Source organism: Ascaphus truei, chromosome 2, assembly GCF_040206685.1.
Source record: "Ascaphus truei isolate aAscTru1 chromosome 2, aAscTru1.hap1, whole genome shotgun sequence".
In the NCBI taxonomy this organism is placed as follows: domain Eukaryota; kingdom Metazoa; phylum Chordata; class Amphibia; order Anura; family Ascaphidae; genus Ascaphus; species Ascaphus truei.
The window spans coordinates 40,343,972-40,366,955 of NC_134484.1; the positions used below are offsets into that span (position 1 = coordinate 40,343,972).

Below are 22,984 nucleotides of genomic sequence, written 5' to 3' on the forward strand. Positions count from 1 at the left end.
ATTTAAAAAAAAAAAAAGCATAAACAAAAATAACCATGCTGCTTTAGGGCTGCGTCCAGGGTTGCAGCAGCCGTGCGGAGGCGCGCTGAGGGAAAGCGGGTGCTTTCCCTGGCCTTGGTTAGCGCGCCGTTGGGGGGCGGGCCAGTGACGTCACGGAGCTGGTTCGCCCTCATTGGGCGAACCGCTCACGTGACCAACCCTGCGCTCCCTTGAGCGCTTGAAACAAAAATTTGGAAAAGGCCTGCGCTTCCGCACACTTGCGGAAGCGTGCTAAAGCCGCTGTCATTGCGGCTGCAGGGGCTCACTGGTAAGTGAGAGCGCGCCTCTGCACGGCGCTGACCATGCCCGAGGCCTTAGAAATATATTGCTGCCTTTTTGCCCTCTCGCTACTTTTTCTTATGACAATTATGCTGCCTTAACAACAATAATAATGTGAAGTATCTTTACAGATTTGTATTTTTAGTTCCTAAAGAGATGATGTTCTGTGTTTGTTTGCAGCTGCTGCCTTAGGAAACCTGGTGTCAGATTTAGCCGGGCTTGGGTAAGTTTCCCTTTTAGTTCTCACTGTTAAGCGACTTGATCCAATGTTAAACGTATGAAAAGGCAAACATGGTGTATTTCCCATCCTATTATTTGTCCCGATTCAGATTTTCTTTACAAGCTTTAAAGGAAATTGATGGCTCCCAGATTCACTTTCAAATTGTGTATATCTTGCAGTCCCGCAAAGTCATGTTTTCTATTACATTTACAGGAACAAGAGTGACACAAGGCACTTCGGATTCTCTCATGCTGAATTTAGTGAGCCAAACAGACGAAGTTTCAACCTGAGATGGTCTTTTTTCAAGTGATAAATGGCTTAAAGAGTGATGCCCCAGAAAGTCTTATATACCCATACACACCTGCTAGAGTTTGTTTAACCCAATGAGGACCTGCTTATTCCAGCTGGGTAAGATTACTGCAGTATGCTTTGTCCAATAGCAGAACAAGCTATGTCCATAGTCAAGTGCCTCTGCTGTCATCGCGTTATTACTTTTCTGTTGCGTCCCAGGTCAGACGTCATTAGGAGGGGTGAACTTTGCTTCCCGACGCCGTCTTTGTGAAGTCATTGCGGCTTCACGCAACATCCCGTTGCCCGCCGTGTACTCCGGATAAAACTTGATTAGTTTCCTTTGTGTGTTGCTATGCAGCCGACGCCATATGCATGACGTCATCACGGCTTAGCGCAACCTTCCGTTCGTCCCGCAGTGTGGTTCGGATAACTCTTGATAGATTTCCTTCCTCCGTCAGCCTGTTGCTACGCAGCCGATGCTGCGCACGCGCAATGATGATCCATCAGAATCGCGGGTATTCTCCCGTCCGGGCAATATAGTGGTGTAAACATTTCTGTAGCATCCTCCTTTCTGTCTCGCGATGTCTCCTGGGAAATCTTCATGCTGATAGGTCATTGTGTTTGTATATGGAAACTAATGCCCATGGTAGTGTTCAGATCCAGAGGGTCCAGAGACCGCAGTTGGGACATCAGAATCCATCTGGATCGACAGTATCTTCCAGCATATGTATATAGCAAAAAGGAGGGGGGGGAGAAACAGCCCATAAGCAGTTTGTATCAACAGGCCTAATGCCTCATGTGATATAATGGTGAAAAAATGAAAATTATTTACATATAAAAAGGAAGTTGCTTAGACACACGTCTGTCACTCGTGGTAGAAATGTTAACTTTCACATATAGCATTGAATGTTTTAAGAAATACGAATGACGAACAACTTTTGCAAGAAAACCTTTTAAATAAGTCCTCGGTCTCTATGGAGAGCACAGCAAGAGCAACCTGTCATAAGAGGAAAACAGGTTATAAGGGGAACTATCTGCCTGTCAGAAAACAATTTAATGATATATAGCCATTCAATCCCCCAGGGAGTACAGTGCTGAGGGTGAATATCCAATAAGATTCCCTTTGGAGCAAAATAGTATCCCTCTCAATCCCTGCTCTGGCTTTCGACACATGCTCTAAGCCCATGAGCTTAAGAGAAGCTATGGAAGGGTTGTAATCTCTACAGTGTTTTATGAGCGTGGTTTCCTCTGCAAAGTGTCCGATCTTGCTTTTGTGTCCAATGAACCTTGTTTATAGCATTCTATTCGTTTTGCCAATATAACAAAGGCCACGAGGGCACTTTTACAACATTAAATGTAACTTACATGATCAAGTTATTCTGTTTTTTGATTTTGTATGATTTGCAACGGCAAAATCTGTTTACAGACACTGCAGTTATTACATTTAAAGCATCTACATTTAGGGTTGCTTAAAAAATGTGGGTTAGAATAGTATTCCTTTGAGTCAGCCTTGATGAGCATGTCCTTTAAATGTTCACCTCTGCGATACGCAAATCTAGCAGGAAGTGTACAAAACGTGCCTAACAGGTCATCAGTTTGTAGAATTTTCCATTGCTGATTAATGCTTTTTGTAATAAAATTGCTGGCAGTGGTAAATTTTGTTACAATCGTTATCCTTTCATCATCAGTGGCCGATGTAGCGACCTTAGGTGCCTGGGAAAAGGCATGCTGTATCATTTCTTTGGTGTCACCTCTTTCAAGGAAGCGTGTTTTCTATTCCCTATTTCATTTTTTCACTACTATAATCACATGAGGCATTAGGCCTGTAGTCATTGTATTATACTTTATTAATATTGTTTATCACACGAGCGCTAGTTTTGCACTAATATTTCACTTCTGTTGATACAAACTGCTTATGGGCTGTTTCTCCCCCCCCCCCTTTTTGCAATATACATATGCTGGAAGATACTGTCGATCCAGATGGATTCTGATGTCCCAACTATGGTCTCTGGACCCTCTGGATCTGAACACTACCATGGGCATTAGTTTCCATATACAAACACAATAACCTATCAGCATGAAGATTTCCCAGGAGACATCGCGAGACAGAAAGGAGGATGCTACAGAAATGTTTACACCACTATATTGCCCGGACGGGAGAATACCCGCGATTCCGATGGATCATCATTGCGCGTGCGCAGCATCGGCTGCGTAGCGACAGGCTGATGGAGGAAGGAAATCTATCAAAAGTTATCCGAACCACACTGCGGGACGAACGGGAGGTTGCGCTAAGCCGTGATGACGTCATGGATATGGCGTCGGCTGCATAGCAACACACAAAGGAAACTAATCAAGTTTTATCCGGAGTACACGGCGGCAACAGGATGTTCCGTGAAGCTGCGATGACTTCACTGTCGGATGGCGTCGGGTTGCAAAGTTCCCCCCTTCTAAAGACGTCTGACCTGGGACGCAACAGAGAAGTAATAACGTGATGACTGCAGAGGCACTGGACTATGACATAGCGTGTTCTGCTATTGGACAAAGCATTCTGCAGTAATCTTACCCAGCTGGAATAGGCAGGTACTCATTGGGTTAAACGAACTCTAGGAGGTGTTTTTTATCATCAACAGACTGCATGTTGGGAGATTTATGGCTATATACGACTTTCTGGGGCATCACTCTTTAAGCTATTTATCACTTGAAAAAGACCATCTCGGGTTGAAACGTTGTCTGTTTGGCTCATTAAATTCAGCATTAGAAAGTCCGAAGTGCCTTGTGTCACTCTTGTTTCCGGATACTATTTGGGTCTCCAGCAGGCCACCCTTCAATACAAGAGCACCGCTAATTATGTACGTTTTTTTGGACTATATGGTGTGCCGCAGTTAACCCTTTCTTCTATTACATTTGCACCACATTGAAACATAGCTAGGAGTGTTGAATGTTCTCTTACTGTAACGTAGACACAGGTACAAGTGCCGCACTTTGCAAAGCATGTTATGCTATTCGCTGCATCTTAAAGTCTCGTGTGAAATGTGGTTACTGCCATACCGACAGAACCAGGATCCACAATTTTTGCATCAGTCGGCAAAATATCTGTTCACAGTTGTGCTTGTGTAGCCTACAATATCTGTGCCGTTGTATATAAGATGAGGCAAGTGTGAAGCATGCAAGTGCTAAATAACATTATTTACAATAGAAATATCGGCAACAAACTCTTATCTAAGAGCAGTGTTTACTGGGTGCTTAACATTATGCATTACCGCTCTCTTCAAATTCGGCACCACCCAGGTGATCCAAATGCCTCCTACACGGGGCCTTTTTTTATCTGTAATTCTTGCTCACTTGCAGTAAAATAATGTACTAAATCTTAGAAGTTTCTATGACCTAGGTAGCTCTTTTGCTTTGTCACTTATCGCTGTTTGGGACAGTGCCTACCAGTCAGTGAAATATTAAGGGATCTAATTGAATGTTTTCTCATCTGTTAACCTAAATTTAGTTCTGTAATAATTGGGGGAGAAAAAAGGCAATATAGGATTTATACATAAAGGTTTAGCATATGATGATATAATGGTCATTGAACTGAAAAGGGTCACTGAATCTCCAGATTATTTTAGAGCGGATGTCCCAAACCATCAGAAATAAGCATCAGGCGCGTGTTCCGAGCCCAGCATTCCATTGTCGCTGACCAGATTAGTGTAGATTCCAGAAGCGATCATGTTTCCCTCTCCCAGTGGATCTGGGATTCCAGGAAGTTGCTGGCGGTGGTTTATTTACCGTGAGCGTAGAAAACGGGTAACAAAATGAGAAGAGAGACTGCGATGGTCGTGTGTGGGAGAACTCCTGATTTTCAGCTTGTTAATTAAAATAACATCTTTTATGGGAGGCTGCTGCTTTAAGAACGGTAAAGAAAAACACCCACACTAGAAGCAAATTCAGCAACTATGTTTTGCCAGGTTATATAATGGTACAGGAGAGTACGCACTGTGCGTGTTCGTGTGTGTTCTCATCATGTATTGGATGATCACACTGTATGTAGATGAAACACAATAACGGCTGTTGTCTTTCAGCCTCGCAGGTTATGTTGAAGCAATATCCTCGAGGTTGGGTCTCCCAAGTCCAGATTTGACGCCTAAACAAGCAGATATGTGGCAAACGCGTGTTAGTGCTCACCTGGTATGTGCAATGCTTTTTTTATGTTCATGTCTGGTATATGTTTAAACCTCCTCATTGTCAGAGCGGCCTGTAAATTTGGGGTACTTGTCAGCGGGGAGGGATTGTCCTTCATTCACGGTAAATATTTGTTGTTGTACACCCAGTTTCACCTTATATATAAACTTTTTCGGTTTGGGTTATAACCTGAATAATACAGCGCAAGAGACTTATATTTTCCTTTTATGCACACGGAGTCTTATTGATCATGGTGTTACACAGCTATTGGCACGATAAATTATTTGTCAAAATGCAGCTGGAATGTTTAGAAGGAATCTTTCAAGGCAGGTTTGTTATATTTTCTATTTTACAGTGAGGATAATCTTTGTACACCTTTGTAAACATTTCTGTGACTTTCCATTTCATTTCAAAATAAATGACTCTTGAGTAATTGATTTCATTGTTGCACTGTCAATTAAATTGATTGGTATTAGCGACATTAATGTAACTGCAGCATTTGAGACCATCAACCCTCTGTTAACACCATATATAAATAAAGGTCGTTGTGCCTAGTATCTACTGGGAAATCTAATTGGGGAAATACAGGGGTTGAAACATGTTAAGGCAGAGAATTTACAGTATGTTGGACATGTATATCATAGGGTGCCTGAATCAGCAATAATTCCTCTCCTAATGAAAGTAAAGCTACAGATGATTATGCCTCTAATAGGGGAAGAGTCTGGAACAGGTGACATGCATTAGAGGAAGGCAAAGTGAAATGGGTGAATCGCCCCCTCCATTATTTCATTTCAAACTGACAAGCTGCACCAGGGTATAAATAATGTGTCCGCTATTAGGGCTGTTAGGATTGGGCTGAGTGTTTTTCAGATGCAGAAACGCAGTGATAGGTGTAAGTTAACCTGCTTACAACACGACATGGAAGCGCATTCCCTTTCGGCAACAGCACAACAGATATCTTCGCAGCAGATTGTAATAGCCATACGATGCAGCTAGTGCAGGAAATGAGTAGAATAATAGCACCGATTTGGGTTCCCATAATTAAGGTTGCAGGTCAGTGCAGCCGTAGAGTTTTTGTTGTTACGGCTTTTGTCATATTTGCTGCAGTGTTTATTATTTTCATTGTTATTCTGATGCATCCCAGGGATATCTGGACTGCGTTCAACAATTGTAACTTTTTTTTTGACCATTATTCACTCGGAAGTAAAACATGAACTCGTTCCACATGCAAGACGGTCTCTATACATACAGATGTACGAGGACTTGTCTCTGGAGCCGCGGCAAAAAAAAGCTCGAAGCCGCAGCTCTGGAGGTAGTCCCGGAACATCGAGGCGGGGGGGGGGGGGGTGCATGCTTCAGGATCGGAATTTCACACCCACTCCCCGCCCCCCCACGCAGCGCTAACCCTGCAGCAGTCGCGGTACTGCTGCTTGCCCCGTGAAACTAAGGTGTGCTACAAGGGTAGGTGCGATGAGGGTTAAAAATGAATGTTACCTCTTTTTTAATTTTTTTTTTTCCCTCGCTATAATCCCATTTTAAACCCCTGCTTTTCCGTTTTCTTTGTAGGGCAAAGCAATAGGAGTGGCCATTGGCTGCATTTTAGGAATGTTCCCCTTGCTGTTCTTCACGTGGGATGAAGACGAAAAGGCCGAGAAAAAGAAAAAGTGACACTTTACGTGCTAATAAAATCATACCTCGACTCAGTATGCAGATAACCATATTTACAGGCAGCAGTAAGTAACATAGGACATACCCGGGAACAAACGACACCCAGCATGTAGTGAGCGCTGCCCCATCGAAAGACGTTCATTGTGGCTTCGGTGCACCCCCTTTTTACATGCGAAGGAACAGTAAACCTTTTATATACTACTTCCAGCGAGGGATTTATTGTTCCAGTTTTTCTGTAGGGGAGGAAATGTCCACGCACTGCAGCTTCCCGAGAGAGCAATATTTCCCTTTAACAAATCCTAGTTGTCGCTGTAACCCCCCCCCCCCCCCCAATATAAACTGGAGTGATCCTTTGCCGATATCCTATTATTGTGTTCTGTATTACAAACACTAACCAGATACATGTTCGCTGTCTGTATCCATCCATTAAACTGAATATTTATGCCAGGGGTGGCCAACTCCAGTCCTCAAAGGCCACCAACAGGTCAGGTTTTCAGGATATCCAGGCTTCAGCACAGGACTGAGCCAGTGATTGACTGCTGTGCCTGCTTCAGCACAGATGGCTCAATCAGAAGGCAGAGCCTCTGATTGAGCCACCTGTGCCGAAGCTGCAATATCCTGAAAACCTGGCCTGTTGGTGTGCGTTGATGACTGGAAATGGCCACCCCTGAACTATTCAATGACGTCAATAAGACCGCTGGGCTCCGGATTTTCATTTTTTGCATGGTTTTAAAGATTTGTTGTGCCCTCACTTGGCTCCGCATGCCTCCCGTGAGACTGTGGGTGTTTTTGCTGCTTTTTTCTTTTCAGAATTAAGTTGACATTTTCACATGTCAAATATTTAACTATATATATATATATTTTTTTTCTTTCCTCCGTAACTTTTAATAATGTCAAGGGGAAAACACATGAATTTGAACATAAAAAAATATATATAGATATGTACAAATGTGTTCGTTGTTTTGGAACACCATCAAGTCACATGTAGCGGTGTATTTAATACAAATAACGTGGTGTTGGTGATTCTGCATATTAACCTCTTCAACACCAATTTTATATTGTAAAGAAGATAAATAACAAATGAAAGTTTGAAGCAATGGGATACCACTTGGGTGCTTATGGTTAATAAACTGTTTCTTTTCAGTCACGCTCAATTTTTATTAAACGAATATAAGCGTTAATGTTGGTTGATTCCTGCCCGGTGTTTGCAGAATGAACTCGATGTGAAATATTTGATGTTGCAGCTTGCGGACAGATAAACAATACTAAGTGATCTCCGATTTATATTGCTGCATCAAACCGGCAAACCGTTAAAGCCGTGTTTCTAAAACGTGTATGGATTATCCTGGTCATAACCGTTTTTTTTGCAGAACGGAAAAACGGTCATATCAACCTCCCAATGTGTTTATTTGTTAATATTAAAAATGTGTACATTATCATCAGTCTGAGCAAAGATATCTGATTTACTTTGTGCAGTAAAAAAAATGTCTTCAACATTTGTGTTATCACATGCATCGGCGTCTTTCGTTTGATAAATGATACTGATCAGTAAAGGGTATAAGTCTGAAAATACATGAGACAAACGCCGCCTCTCCCCTCTCCTCCTAACCCCGGGCACAGAGCAGAGAGGAACTGCTAAGTGTAAGAGTGGCCCCTTGCTCTAGGGATCTGAGCATCTAACCCTTACTGGTCAGGGCTGTTTAAGGCCCATCGGAAATGCATCAAACTCCTATTAAATGTGAGTTAATATCGCGTTCTGAAAGAAAAGAAACGCGCAGAGAAATGTAGGTTTACATACAAATGTGAAGCTGTTGAAATGGCGCGCAGTGAAACTTAAAAGTGGGATAAATATTGCATGGCCATTAAAATATCTACAAAAGATTGCGAGACAATCCTATGTAGCAAAGTATATAAACCCATGCTTTCATCACACATGCAGGCAGTGCTGTTGGGAGGGAGGGAGAGGAGACTGTACACGCTAGGTATGGGGGTGCGAGACTTTTTTTGGGGGGGGGCGGCGGTTACAGAGGCGAGGCCTCTCTAAACTCACCCGGCTTCAGTCCATGCGTCTCCATGGCAACGCAGGGTCATTTGACGCCGCATTAGAGGTAAGGGGGCGCACCATATGGGGAGAGCAGGCAGGGGGGCGCAGCGCAGGAAAGTTGTGCACCCCTGCACTAGGCCATAAGGAGTTTGAGTTTTTTTTGTATAGGTTTTCAAATTTGTTGTGATCTCTGTTTGGGTTGTCTTTGTCATATTTGTCTGCGTGTGGTTGTGTGATTGAATTTGTATATGTATCTTGATATTGCGCCAACAGTGTACTCGGCGCTGTACAAACGAGACAATACAGTACTGTACGGGGATTTGTAATACAATAAGCACCACAAAGTCAGACGATAGGAAATCCCTGCCCCGGAGAGCTTACAATCTAAGTGGTATGTTGGGAGAGTTAGAGACAGCAGGTGAGGGAGTAAGTGCAGTAGATGGCAGTGCTTGGCTACAATGGGTGGTGGGAGTGACTGTGGGTGTGGGACAGTAGCAATGAGTCCAGGCTATTGGGATGCTTCAATCAAAAAAGTGTTTTTTGGTTTTTTTTTTATTTTTATACGGTTGGTCTTAAAGGTGGAGGTGAGCATGCTTGGCGTACAGTGAGTGGGAGGGCGTTCCACGGGAACAGTAAATTGCAGTGAGGTACTGTAAAAGGGTTTAAAGCGAGAGAACAGTAGAGAAAAAAAAGGGTTGGAGAAGAGACCGTACTAGGTAGAGCGTAGGAGACGAGCAGGGGCATAACAAGAGCTCTATTTTCTATACTTTGGGAGATGTTTGCCATATATTGGCCATTATATACAAACACAAGGTGGGGCTACCGCCAGCCTGAAGGAGGTGATAAAAAAAAGGGGGCATTAATCGGGGTCCCACAAATATGGGAACTTGATATATGACATAATGGCAGAAACAGAGCTTCGATGTCTATTCATCGATCCGATAATTTTAACGGACCCGATTTTTATTTTGAGCGGTGTAACACATTTTTTTCCTTATCGGAGTTTGATTTATTTAGGCCTAAACACCTTGTTGGTCAACTGACTTACTGTACCACCTCTCCTAGGCGGAGAGGCCAGGGGTGGGTGAAGATTTATCAAATGCCACATTCGGACGCTCGCACCGAGTCCTTTAACAAGTTGTTTCTCTGTGAATTACAATTATTTATTTATTTTCATCAACCGTGCCGCCGGGCGCAGCGGGTCCCAGCCCTAAGAGTGGTCTCTTACTCTAGGGATCTAACCCTTACTGGCCAGGGCTGTTTTAGGCCCATCATAAATACATCAAACTCCTATTAAATGTGAGTTAATATCGCGTTCTGAAAGAAAAGCAACACGCAGAGAAATGTAGGTATACATACAAATGTGAAGCTGTTGAAATGGCACGCAGTGAGACTTTAAATTGGGATAAATATTGCATGGCCATTAAAATATCTACAAAAGATTGCGAGACAATCCTATGTCGCAAAGTATATAAACCCCATGCTTTCATCACACATGCAGGCAGTGCTGTTGGGAGGGAGAGAGGAGACTGTACACGCTAGGTATGGGGGCGCGAGACTTTTTTTTTTGGGGGGGGGGCGCGGCGGTTACAGAGGCGATGCCTCTGTAAACTCACCCGGCTTCGGTCCACGCGTCTCCATGGCAACGTGGCGTCCTTTGACGCCGCATTAGAGGTAAAGGGGGGGCGCAACACATGGGGAGAGCAGGCAGGGGGGGGGCGCAGCGCTGGAACTTTGTGCACCCCTGCACTAGACCATAAGGAGTTGGAGGTTTTTCTGTATAGGTTTTCAAATATTTGTTGTGATTTCTGCTTGGGTTGTCTTTGTCATTTCCCTGCGTGTGGTTGTGTGATTGAATTTGTGTATATATATATATATATATATATATATATATATCTTTATATAGCGCCAACAGTGTACTCTGCGCTTTACAAAGAGACAATACAGTACAGGGATTTGTAATACAATAAACGCCACAAAGCCAGACAATAGGAAAGCAAATCCCTGCCCCGGAGAGCTTGCAATCTAAGTGGTATATTGGGAGAGTAACAGAGACAGCAGGTGAGAGAATAAGTGCAGTAGATGGCAGTGCTTGGCAACAATGGTTTGATAGGAGCCTCTGTGGATGTGGGACAGAAGTCATGAGTCCCGGCTATTGCAATGCTTCAATCAAAAAGTGAGTTTTTTTTTTTTTTTTAAATATGGTTTGTCTTAAAGGTGGGCGTGAGCGTGCTTGGCGTACAGTGAGTGTGAGGGCGTTCCGCCGGAACAGTACATTGCAGTGAGCTACTGTAAAAGGGTTTAAAGCGAGAGAACAGTAGAAAGGAAAGGGTTGGAGACCGTACTAGGTAGAGCGTAGGAGACGAGCAGGGGCATAACAAGAGCTCTATTTTCTATACTTTGGGAGATGTTTGTCATATATTGGCCATTATATACATGGGCAAGATGGGGTTACCGCCAGCCTGAAGGAGGTGATAAAAAAGGGGGCCTTAATCGGGGTCCCACAAATATGGAAACTTGATGTATGACATGATAATGGCAAAAACAGAGCTTCGATGTCTATTCATCGATCCGATATTTTTAACGGACCCAGCGGTGCCTCAGACTGACATTACGAGTACCCTGTGGAAAACCTAATTACAATGTTATTTTAGTGTATGGAAACCAATGCTGCACTGGGAATTTATTGCTGATCACAAAATGTCATTTCAAATAGAAAACCTGAATTTTACAATGACATTTACAAATGTGTAATTACATTTGCAAGCACTCATTATGATAACACATTTCTGGTATAAAATGATGTTGTAATTAAATACTTTATTTTCAGGTTCTGCACTGTTTTATTGGAACATCATTAAATGTCACAACTAATAAAATGATGGGGTACCCCAGAAATTGGATCATCTCATTAGGGGTGTCCTGTTGAAATAAGGGGGGGGAAAAAGAAAGGTTAAGAAACACTGCTTTAAATGATCCTTTGCTCTGTTGCATTGTACCCGGGCGCAGTGTTAGTCCATTTGCCAGCCAACTGCCTTCCAACGCGACTCCTTTTGGCCTTAGCAGCATGGGGGGAGGAGGAGGGGGGCAGGGAACTTGTGTGCTTCGCTGCTGCTTTTACTCCTGTTAATAGGTATTACCAAATAAGTATATAATAGTGTAAGAGTACTGCAGTTTATGCTACTTTAAGTAAAGGTTACATGTGGTATTTTTTTTTTAACTAACTATATGACTTGGGGTTATTGTAAGTTACATTCTGCATGGTCTGTCTAAAATGTAACAGACGCTACAGTGACCGCCCCACCGAGAGGACAGGGACACCCCGTTTTTATTTGTTATTTTTTTTGGTGGATTTTTCCAGCCCTGATTTATTAATATATAGCTAAACAAATAAAGTGCATGCGTCATAATTAAGAATAAACACAAAGAAATAAGCAAATTAAGTCGCTGTGTTAGAACGGGTAAGGAAATATACAAAACGTATGGAGGATAGACCGCAGTTTGTGTGGAACTTATAAACTGAATAGTCACAAATGGTGCAGCGGGAACAAGGAGGGACCCTAAACCCTCCACATACTCCAAGGGTTCCCAGCACTCAAAATAAACCAAAGGAAAATATGGACATGCCAAATGGTATTTAACATACATTGTGTGTATTAACACATTTTCTTGTAAGATACTCGTGTGGGGTATGGATACAGTATTGACCGTCACATGGTATAAGCAAGTATGCTCACAATCCACATAATGTGGGACATTTGTCAACTACATAAAACTGCAACACGAGAGTAAGGAGGGGGAAAAGGTAATGGGATGGGGGGGGAAAGTGGTGATCAAAGGTACTCCCTTTAACCCCTGTGGTAAAACCTCCCTAACAGCTAGGATATATGTGTAATCCCAGATAATGGGTACACACATTGAGAGACCAAATGAAGGCAGCCCAGCACAGGGCTACGATCAATCCAGAAAAGGATTGGAGGAGAAGTCCGCAACAGCCCAAAAGGTCAATGAAATCATGCAACCGGATATTCTGTTAAATGCCTTGTTAGAAATAAGCCTGAGACAGCACCCGTAGGTACCATACAGGGTAAATGTTACTGCACCGACACACTTTATTCGAGCAAATACCCGGTATGTACCTGGCAGATACCTGGAATGCGCCACTCCTAACCTCTGACAAGCCCCGTTGCATTTGCCTTCCCAGCCTGGGTTCATGCCTGGCTGACGGGCGGCTGATCTGTTAAATGATAATGATTAGGATTTAATAGGCTGCAATGCTTCGCGTGTCTACCAGATGGCATAAATTCATGAATTGTAATGCAGTTTATATATATATACTGTGCAGTATTGCAGCCAGCGGGAATAAAATGCTTCAATCCCTGCTTGGAAAATAACTCAATGTACTCGGGCAGAAAACAGTCACAAACCTCAATACACCCGGGTATACCCGAATTCGTGGGACTAGCCAAGCTCGAATAAAGTGTGTCGCCAGTGTATGTGCAGACGTAGATGAGGAAATCTCTGCCCCAGAGAGCTTACAATCTAAATATGTTAGAAGACTTACAGAGACGGTAAGTGAAGGGGTAAATGCTGTAGGTCGCAGAAGTAATACTGTATGGAGAATGTAATGGAGAAGTAATACTGTAATACTGTAAATAAAGAAGCCACAATGCACATCCAATATGACAAATGATTTAGTTAATTTCTATATGTTTTTTCTGTGTTGCTTTTTCCCCCTTCTCATACGTATGGGTCATTTAGTGCAATCCTTTGGCCAAAACGTTTCAAACATGCAACCATATCAAGGTAGACCCTATCAGCAGGTCCTACACTACCAATTTGATACTGTCTTTAGTATTTCTTCCACTGCACAGGGAGTAGTAGCAATGAGTCCACGGTATTAAAATGCTTCATTCAGGTTTTTGTTTGAAGGTGGGGAGAGCGGGTTCTTGGAGTATGCCGAAGTTCCACAGGTAAGGACAGTAATGGAAGAAGATTTAAGGGAAAGAGAGCAGTAGAGGTGGAAGGAAGGAGTAGAAAGGGGGACATGAGTGCAGGGGAAAACGAGAAATCTAAGCTGATATGCACAGCAGGGAGAAACAGACGAGGGGAAAGCCATGGAGGTAAGAATAAGAACTTTGTAGTTATCTGGAAAGCTAGGAGAGGGATTTAAGGAGATGAGTAGAAAGTGAAATTATTCTAGTGTCATAATTTGGGATAGATTGCATAGGAAAAAGTTGAGATGCAGTGAGACTTAGTAGTAAGTTGCTGTACAATAATGAAGACGGGAGGATAAGGGCACACCGCGTTTTATCAGTATCCCAGAGTGGTAGAGGAAAGTGTGGATCTTTTGCAATGTTACAGAGGAAGAAGGGACCGGTTTTAGCCAGAGCATAAATGTGAATGGAGAAGGGATAAATCAAATGTCCCACCTGGGCAACAAGCTTTGGTAACAGGATGGGTGGTGATTCCGTATAATGCAATGGCAAAGGGGGATATTGGGATAGGTAAGGAGGAAATATGAGGAGCTCCGTTTTAGACATATTAAGTTTGAGCTGAGAGAGCACCATCCACGAGGATATGGCCAAGAGGCAATCGGAGGCTTGAGACTGGATTGTTGGGGTGTGGTTAGGGATAAATAGATGTGTATCATCTCAATAGAGGGGATATTTGAAGCTGAAGGAGTTGATGAGGTAGTGAGAGAAAATGAGAGGACCCAGAACAGAGACCTGAAGTACACCAATAGACAAGGACATGTTGGCAAAAGACAGAAAAGGAGCGGTGGGAGAAGAAACACAGCAAAGCTATGTTTCTGATGGCAAGAGTGTAGAATCTGAATGAGAAGATATTGGTAATCAGTATCAAAAGAAGCAGAAGAGAGCAGTAATCAGTATCAAAAGAAGCAGAAGAGAGTAGGTTAAGTGAGCAGGGGGAAAATGACTTTTGGATTTTGCTTCATGGAGATCATTTGCTACTTTAGTAAGGGCAGTCTCCAGTGAGTATGCAACAAAAGCCAAATTGCAGAGGGAAATTCGGTTATGCAGTAGAAAATGAGGCGTTCTAGAAGTTGGGAGACAAATGGTAGGAGGGAGATAGGGTGGTAGTTTAAGGACCTGGGGGTAGAACAGTTGAAGGTATGGGTGAGAGTAGGGACTAGAATAGGTGCAATTGGCCTGATGAGGTGTGAGGGAATAGGATCAAGAGGGCAGGTGATAGAGGGAGAAGAATAGAGCAGCTGAGAAACATATAACTCCAACAGCAGAGAGAAAAACCAAGAGTGGAAAAAGCTTGGTTAGAAGCTCTACCGATGGTGGATGGGTTTTCATTAGAAGTCATCAAAGCATAAACATTAAATTACACAGCCTGTGGAAGTGAAAACACCCTGAAGCCTGAAGAGGGACTGCAGGAGGAAACTGTGATCTAGTGAGGGCTGATGCCTAATGTGAGTAAGAGCACTAGGTACAGGGTTGCCCCAGCTGCGTACCTTTTTGTGTGTAGTTTTTATGATGTCTGTACATATGTTTGTGCCATATTAAAGGCTGCTCTGAAATGCTGAATTAAGTCTCTGCATCTACAACACAGCCCGGGGATCCACCTCGTTGCATAGCCCTTAATAATATTTCCTTTTGTGAAGAGGAAATTGTAGCTATCTTAGAATTGGTTACAAAGTCGGTGCCTATACCAGTGCATGCATTATGAGTGCCACATTGTAAACCTGAATGCAACGTGTAATTCAAACTGTGGCTTAGCAATGGAATGAAATAGCCATTCGCAACAACTCAAAAACTAGTGATGACTTTGTGACCAACACAACCCATCCCAAAGAGAGGAATGAGGTTCTGGTCTTGTTTTTTTAATTTCTCATATATATTAGATTATGACATGACACAGTGTTGCAATAATATGATACAAACTTCAGAGAAAAAATAATTAACATCACAATTCATGCTAAAAAAAATGGTATGAAGATAAATTTACATAAATCTCAATTTAAACATCTGGCCTTTTTCACAAACTCATCAGTGATGGCGAGGAGATGAAAGGCAAGCTACAGGGTATCTGCTCTTTCGGAAGAAGCTTTCACAAGCAGGGCCCTCAATATGTTTTGTATGGTCGGTGTATGTTTGTTCTTATGTTGTATGTTATTCTGTTTATGTAAATACGGTTCTCCTATTGTACCGAGCTGCAGAATATGGTGGCGCGTTATAAATACAGAAGAATAATTACAGAACATCTCCCGTCTCAAGCTTGGCAGAATTTTTCAAAAAATGTAGATATGACGTCGGCCACATGCAAAATATATCTATAGTATAAAATATATCTATAGTATAAAATATATCTATAGTATAGTATAAAATATATCTATAGTATAGTATAAAATATATCTATAGTATAGTATAAAATATATCTATAGTATAGTATAAAATATATCTATAGTATAGTATAAAATATATCTATAGTATAGTATAAAATATATCTATAGTATAGTATAAAATATATCTATAGTATAGCATAAAATATATCTATAGTATAGCATAAAATATATCTATAGTATAGCATAAAATATATCTATAGTATAGCATAAAATATATCTATAGTATAGCATAAAATATATCTATAGTATAGCATAAAATATATCTATAGTCTTGTGCCGTTTTCTTCTCACCTGTGATCGTTAAATTAAAAAAAATCTACATGTGAAGTGTCCCTTTATTATAACAATACACCATCGATTATTACAAGTAGATTATAGGTCAATATTTATAACGCTGTCATTTAAAAAAATGGAAATTAAGGTGATTGCAGTTTTTGAGCAGAATGGTTATCATACAAGCACATTATTCAGCAATAAGGAAAGAGCATGGATCAGTATGCCTCAACTAACACAGCTTTTTAACTGTGCTCTTTCATACACAAAGTATGTCCCAATTACCTGTAAAATGTGTATAGACATCCACCCAGCTCAACGTTGTGCAAGATAATTGCCCTGATAACCCAGATAGTTCTAGCTGAAAACAATATTTAATGGTTCTGCAATTCCCCTAGGGTAGTGTTACCATTAAAGGGTAGAGCCGTATTACCATTAAAGGGTAATCGTGTTGGACCTGTAGAAGTGAAGACTTTTTGCAGGTATTGAAATCTTCTTTAAAACAATTTCTTATTCTCATTTAAAAGGTACAGAAGACATAGAATAGCAGTGAGTGTATTTGCATGTCTCCCACAGGTCCCCAATTTGGCTTTATTTTATCCTGCTGATATACTCAGGTCACTTTTATTACCCGCTATAACTTAAATGTGTCACGATGTAAAACATAAAATGACATTATTCCGGTGTTAGAAACTTATGGGACTTACAAAGCTTACATTGACTTTCAAATATAGTATTTGTCAGACCTTTAAATGGACTAACAGAAGATAATTATGTAGAAGCTTCAAGAACGTATTCCCTTAATAGTCTTTCATTGTGTTTTCGTCTTTGCAGATTTTTTCAACGGTTTCAATACTTAGGACATTGTGAGTTTATTGTGGCATTATTCATAGAATGCCACCATAAACTTATAGGCCTATTCAATCTACTTTGTAGTTTATATATATATATATATATATATATATATATATATATATATATATATATATATATATATACATGTAGAGGTATCAGTACCGTGTTAGCCGAGCTTCAATAATCAAAAAATAAATAGATGATACCGTTCTGTGGCTAACGAAATGCTTTTATTTGTGCGAGCTTTCGAGATACACTGATCTCTTCTTCCGGCGATGTAACAATGAATGAAGCAAGGATTACTTAAAAACAGTGTCTCTTGGAATGTTATCTGTGCTATATATATATAGTTATTAATAATATATATATATATTGTATACAGTAGCACTGACAGTATATGCAGTGCTGTACATAGAATAATGCAGCCATGGGTCCCTGTGCTGTAGAGCTTACAATTTGTGTTTTTGGTGCCTGAGGCACAGGGAGATAAAGCGCAAGATCCCAGAGAACTGACACCGCAATTTGAACCAGGCTCCCCTGAATCAAATTCAGTGCCATTGTTTTCAGTCAGTGTCTTTACTCGTGGGAAAAAAAAAAGTCCTTGGCGCACTATCGGGTATATAAACCTGATACAATGGAAGTCCCAATTCTCTGAATATAGGGGCAGTTCGTGGGTCCGGAATTCGATATCTCAGAGTCTCTTGGATGGTGGATCTGAATCTGCAATTATAGAAAACAAAACGACCATTGCGCAGTAACCTCTGATTAATCGTTTCGCACCCACACCGCTGCTGGCTACTTAAAGCTGCAGTTCAGTCAATATCCTGCATGTTTGTTTTTTTTAATAAATCAGTTCTGTAGTAAGAAAAAATACTTTTAGCATTTTCTGTTTTTAAAAACAACAACTTTGAAAGACCAATTTTCTTGTATTCTATTTTAACAGCCATTTGCTAAGGCACTGCCCCTTCATGTCCTGTCACAAGCCCTGGCACACCCCTTTGTCAGCCCTGCCCTCCCTCTAGCACATGTCAGTGCAGGATTGCTCATGAATATTCATGAGCTTCCACTGACTGACAGAAGCAAATAAAAACATATGCCAGCTCTAATTATGTCACCAAATTCGCCTATCAATACATGGAGAACGAATTGACTGGCAGCTATACAGTGCTTTAGGTAATTAGAGATTGCGCACATGAAACTATTGAAGTAAAAAAATAAATAAAAAAATAAAAAAAGACTGAACTGCAGCTTTAAAAGTAGAAGATAAAGGGCCTTGAAAGGTATCTTTAACTTTTGCTTCGTTGTGCAGGCTGGATATCATTGGATTGCCAGATGTATTAACCCTCTCCACACAGTTGCGAATATATGCATAAAATAGAATAGAAAAACCAATGGTAGGATACCATATAAAATTTAATAAAACAAATAAGGACTTACAGCAGTACACGCACATGCTGACCGGCCCTAATGGGTGGAGTTTCAGCAGGACGTGATACGGCGTGCGTGGGCTTGTAGAGGAGAAGGGGCGCTCTAGCAGTGACGTCATCGGAGGTGGACCTGGCGCTCCGAGTCGCGGCCACGAAGAGGAGGTCAATGCAGGATCTCACCTCCATATGCACCGCTTTACTATCCTCTCAAGCTAGCGGACGGCACATTGTATCCTGTTTATAGGGCCGGTCAGCATGTGAGATCCAATTCCGGACCCACGAATCGCCCCTATATTCAGAGAATTGGGACTTCCATTGTATCAGGTTTATATACCTGATAGTGCGCCAAGGACTCTTTTCTTTTATTTTTTCTCTCCGTTACCATTTGTACTAGCCTTATGGATAGGTTTGTTGGTAATCCTTAGCAGCCACTCCCTTATTCCCTATCACGTGTCTATGGGATCCCCTTACAGCTGGTATACCTTTTATAGAAGTTATATTTAGTTCACGTCACTTTCATTCATTAATTTGTATTGTATTATTTAGGTTGTAAATAGGTTGAGCGCTTAGTATATGTTTAGTCATCCTTTATTTTTATCTTTACTCGTGGAACCACACCTTCAGTCTGTCTGCCATCTTCCCCTTGCTCAGGAGATTTTTGGCCTGATTTATTTGAATGCGAAGGGAGCATGGCTTCATGTCATATTGAATGTTGTAAGAACTATCATTCATCCAGTAGCCCAAGCACGCTGCCTCTGGATCACTCTCGAATCCTCTCTCACATTCAAAAAGTAGCTATAACCTGTAGTTTTTTCCTCCGCAATATTACAAAGATACGCCCTTTCCTCTATTGCTCGACTGCAAAAACTCTGACACAGTCCCTCATTCTCTCCCGTCTCGACTACTGTAACCTCCTGCTGCCCGGCCTTCCTGCCTCTCACCTGTCTCCCCTACAATCTATCCTAAACGCTGCAGCCAGAACCACTCTATTCTTTCCTAAATCTGTCTCCGCGTCTCCCCTCCTGAAATCCCTCTCCTGGCTTCCTATCAAATCCTGTATCACACACTCAATTCTCCTCACTTTTAAAGCTTTATACTCTTCTGCCCCTCCTTACAGCTCAGCCCTAATTTCTCGTTATGCACCATCCCGACTCTTGCGTTCTGCTCAAGGATGTCTTCTTTCTACCCCCTTTGTATCTAAAGCCCTCTCCCGCCTTAAACCTTTCTCACTGACTGCCCCACACCTCTTGAATGCCCTTCCCCTCAATATCCGACTAGCACCCTCTCTATCCACCTTTAAAACCAACCTCTTAATGAAGCATAATTAGACTGTAAGCTCCTCGGAGCAGGGACTCCTCTTCCTTAATGTCTAAAGCACTTATTCCCATGATCTGTTATTTATATTATCTGTTATTTATTGGATTACCACATGTATTACTGCTGTGAAGCGCTATGTACATTAATGGCGCTATATAAATAAAGACATACAATACAATACAATATGAGTAGCTCCATGGCTGATACTATACACCTCACACAAAAACTTTGGCCCATTGCAGAGGCACTTACCAGAATGCCCTCCTACTGTCTCTGTACGTTCTTCCTACCTACCAATTAGATTGTAAGCTCTTCTTTTCTTAAATGTTACTTTTATGTCTGAAGCACTTCTTCCCTTTAAGGGTTATTTATATTATTTGTTATTTCTATGACACGTGTATTACTGCTGTAAATGGCGCTATATAAATAAAGACATACATACAATAGGGGCCATAATGATCTAATGTCCCAATGCAATATGCAGTGAAGTCGCTCCTCAGTGTCAGGAAGGAGACGACTGTATTCCAATAAATGACAAATGAAGGAAAAGACGCTTCACAGCATGTGTTTATCCATTTCAAACTATTATGTTGTGTGTGCAGCCTTATCTACACTGCGTCAATACAGCTTGGATGTTTTATCCCTAGAACAGCTGACACAGCACTAAGTGCTGGCATCACTTCCTAACTGTAATTCTATTTAATACTTCGGCAGTGTGCCTGAAATGTAATTGTATTTATTATCACTTCGAAGACACCCGCGCATTTATAAGCACAGTATGATGGGGGGTGACAGGGTATAACATATCTAACATCTGAAATATTACCACGGTTACACAAACTCAAATATCCACAGGAGAGAGGGCGTGAAGGCTTGTGTACACGTGCAGCATGGCTGTGCACTTTTTTAACCCAGGCTGTGCTGAAAAAGCTATGTGATGCGGCAGGCATAAGCTAATAGGGATCTATGTTAAAATGGATAAGAAGTAGGAAGTGACACGGTGTGCTCATTTGCATGTCATTACCCAGAATCCCAGGCTGCACTGGAAGTATTGTATGCTAAGAGATAACGGGGAAAGGCAGGGTTGCGGACCTGGCTGAGATGTGAATGTGGGCATGAGGTATTTTTTACTTGCTGTGTGCAGTATTTCTATGGAATTCTCTTGCATGATAACAAGATACAGTATCACAGCCTGTAATGTAATAGATGCCCTTGCTCAGAATATTGATCATTTACACAATAGTTTGATAACCAGTGGAAGTGAAGTCTGGCTTAGTTTCTGAGTAGATCGGTCAAATCCTGTAGTCGGTGCTACAATAACAGTGTAGGAGTGTCTCTATATATAAGAGATTTAAATGGCTGTAATTAAATCCCCTGGTCCCGGGCAGTATAAAAATTATGTGCATATTGTCAGGGTATGGCCGATGAATGTGTGGTGACACAAGCGTCTCCGGTATGTGGGGGGAGGGAGAGGGAAGGTAGTCGTAACACCGCTGGTGAGACGAGTCACCGGCTCTAACCCCTTCCGCAGGTACCCTAGATGTTGACCGGTAACCACACTGGCCCCTTCATAACCCACATGCAAAAGCTTGTAAAGCACTCATGGTCACTGAGTCTCATGCGCTCTCCTCGTGGTGCTCTGTCTCCGGAACTCCGCCGTGTGTGAGCTCCTGCACAGGTAGATGCAATGTTGACGTGAAAAAAAAATGGTAGCGGAGCACCACAAGAACGGGTCACGAGGCGTGAAATAGAGGTGAAAAAACTTTCATTGACCAAAATACACAGGCAACAAAAAGTCCCCTAACGCATTTCACACTGAAGGTGCTTTGTCAAAACGCGTTAGGAGACTTCTTTGTCTGCCATTGTATGTGTATTTAGTCAATTAGAGTTTTTCACCTCGTTTTCACGCCTCGGAACCCATTATTGTAGTGCTCCGCTACCCTATTTTCACTTAAACATGGCTTAGTTTCTGGCTGGATTCTTCTATCAAACCATGATACCATTTTGTAAGACAAACCATGAGTGTATTTGCATGTTTCCCACGGGTGCCCCATTCTACTTCATTTTACCATGCAGATATACACACTTTTATTACTCCTCATAACCTAAATGTGCCAAGACTTAATAGATAACATTACGTTATTTTGGTGTTCGAAACATATGGAACTTACATTGACTTTCAAATATTTGGCATACGTTTTAAGGGATTAACATAACGTTGTTATGCAGACGTTTCAAGACATTTATTTCCTCAGTAGTTCTTCAGTTTTTTTTTCCATCTTCATTTATGCCAGATACTGATATAATTTCAGAAAGGCTGCAATTTGTTTCCCCAGCGTGATATCCCCATCAATAAATGATACGCTTTCATAACCAGGGCATTACCTCAGATCTGTATTGCATAGAGTGTGACAAACTGTATTTAGTGCTAATCCTACAGTAATTGCATTGTGTTTACTGTACCGTTATTCTCTGTTTTTGCTTGTCTTCCCGTAACAGACAAATACCCATTAATATGGCCTAAATACTATACTACGAATGTATGTATATTTCTATTTTTATAGCCCCGGCATGCAGCTCTATGCCATTTTTTACAATGATTGCAATCTAATTAGAATGTAACGTATATTATTATAATACAGATGAGAGAAGTGCATCAATACATAAATGTAACTTTGGGAGAAATGTATTAGTCCTATTAGGAGAAAATGAGAGCATACAGTACATTAACATTTATACGTAGAGGAACTAAGAAAAGGTTAATATCTCAGCACTACTATGGAGATAAAAAAAATGCAAGATTTAGTAGCATTCGGGTGTGGGGGTGAACAAAAGAGAAGACTCAAATATGACACCTAAACAATGGGCCATAGGCTTATTAGTCAATAAGTCCATGGATCAAATAATGTTCCCATATGTTTTCAGACACAGATAGACAGACAGCATCTCTTAGCATAGGCATTTCTTATTTATGAGTGGAGAACTACAGTCATGATGGTATCCGTTCAAGTTCTTTTGGTAGTTCTAAA

The 22,984-nt window shown here is 41.5% G+C and overlaps 1 protein-coding gene across 2 annotated transcripts in view; it reads left to right on the forward strand.

The window, feature by feature from the left end:
* Positions 1-8,106, forward strand: part of TMEM65 (transmembrane protein 65) — a 69,350-nt gene extending 61,244 nt beyond the window's left edge. For both annotated transcript variants that reach the window (XM_075582207.1, XM_075582210.1), the window contains 3 exons: positions 499-541; positions 4,897-5,002; positions 6,563-8,106. In XM_075582207.1, coding sequence (XP_075438322.1) covers positions 499-541; positions 4,897-5,002; positions 6,563-6,664 — 251 coding nt within the window. In that variant the 3' untranslated portion in view covers positions 6,665-8,106. The remainder of the gene's footprint in view (positions 1-498; positions 542-4,896; positions 5,003-6,562) is intronic.
* The last annotated feature ends 14,878 nt before the right edge of the window (positions 8,107-22,984 follow it).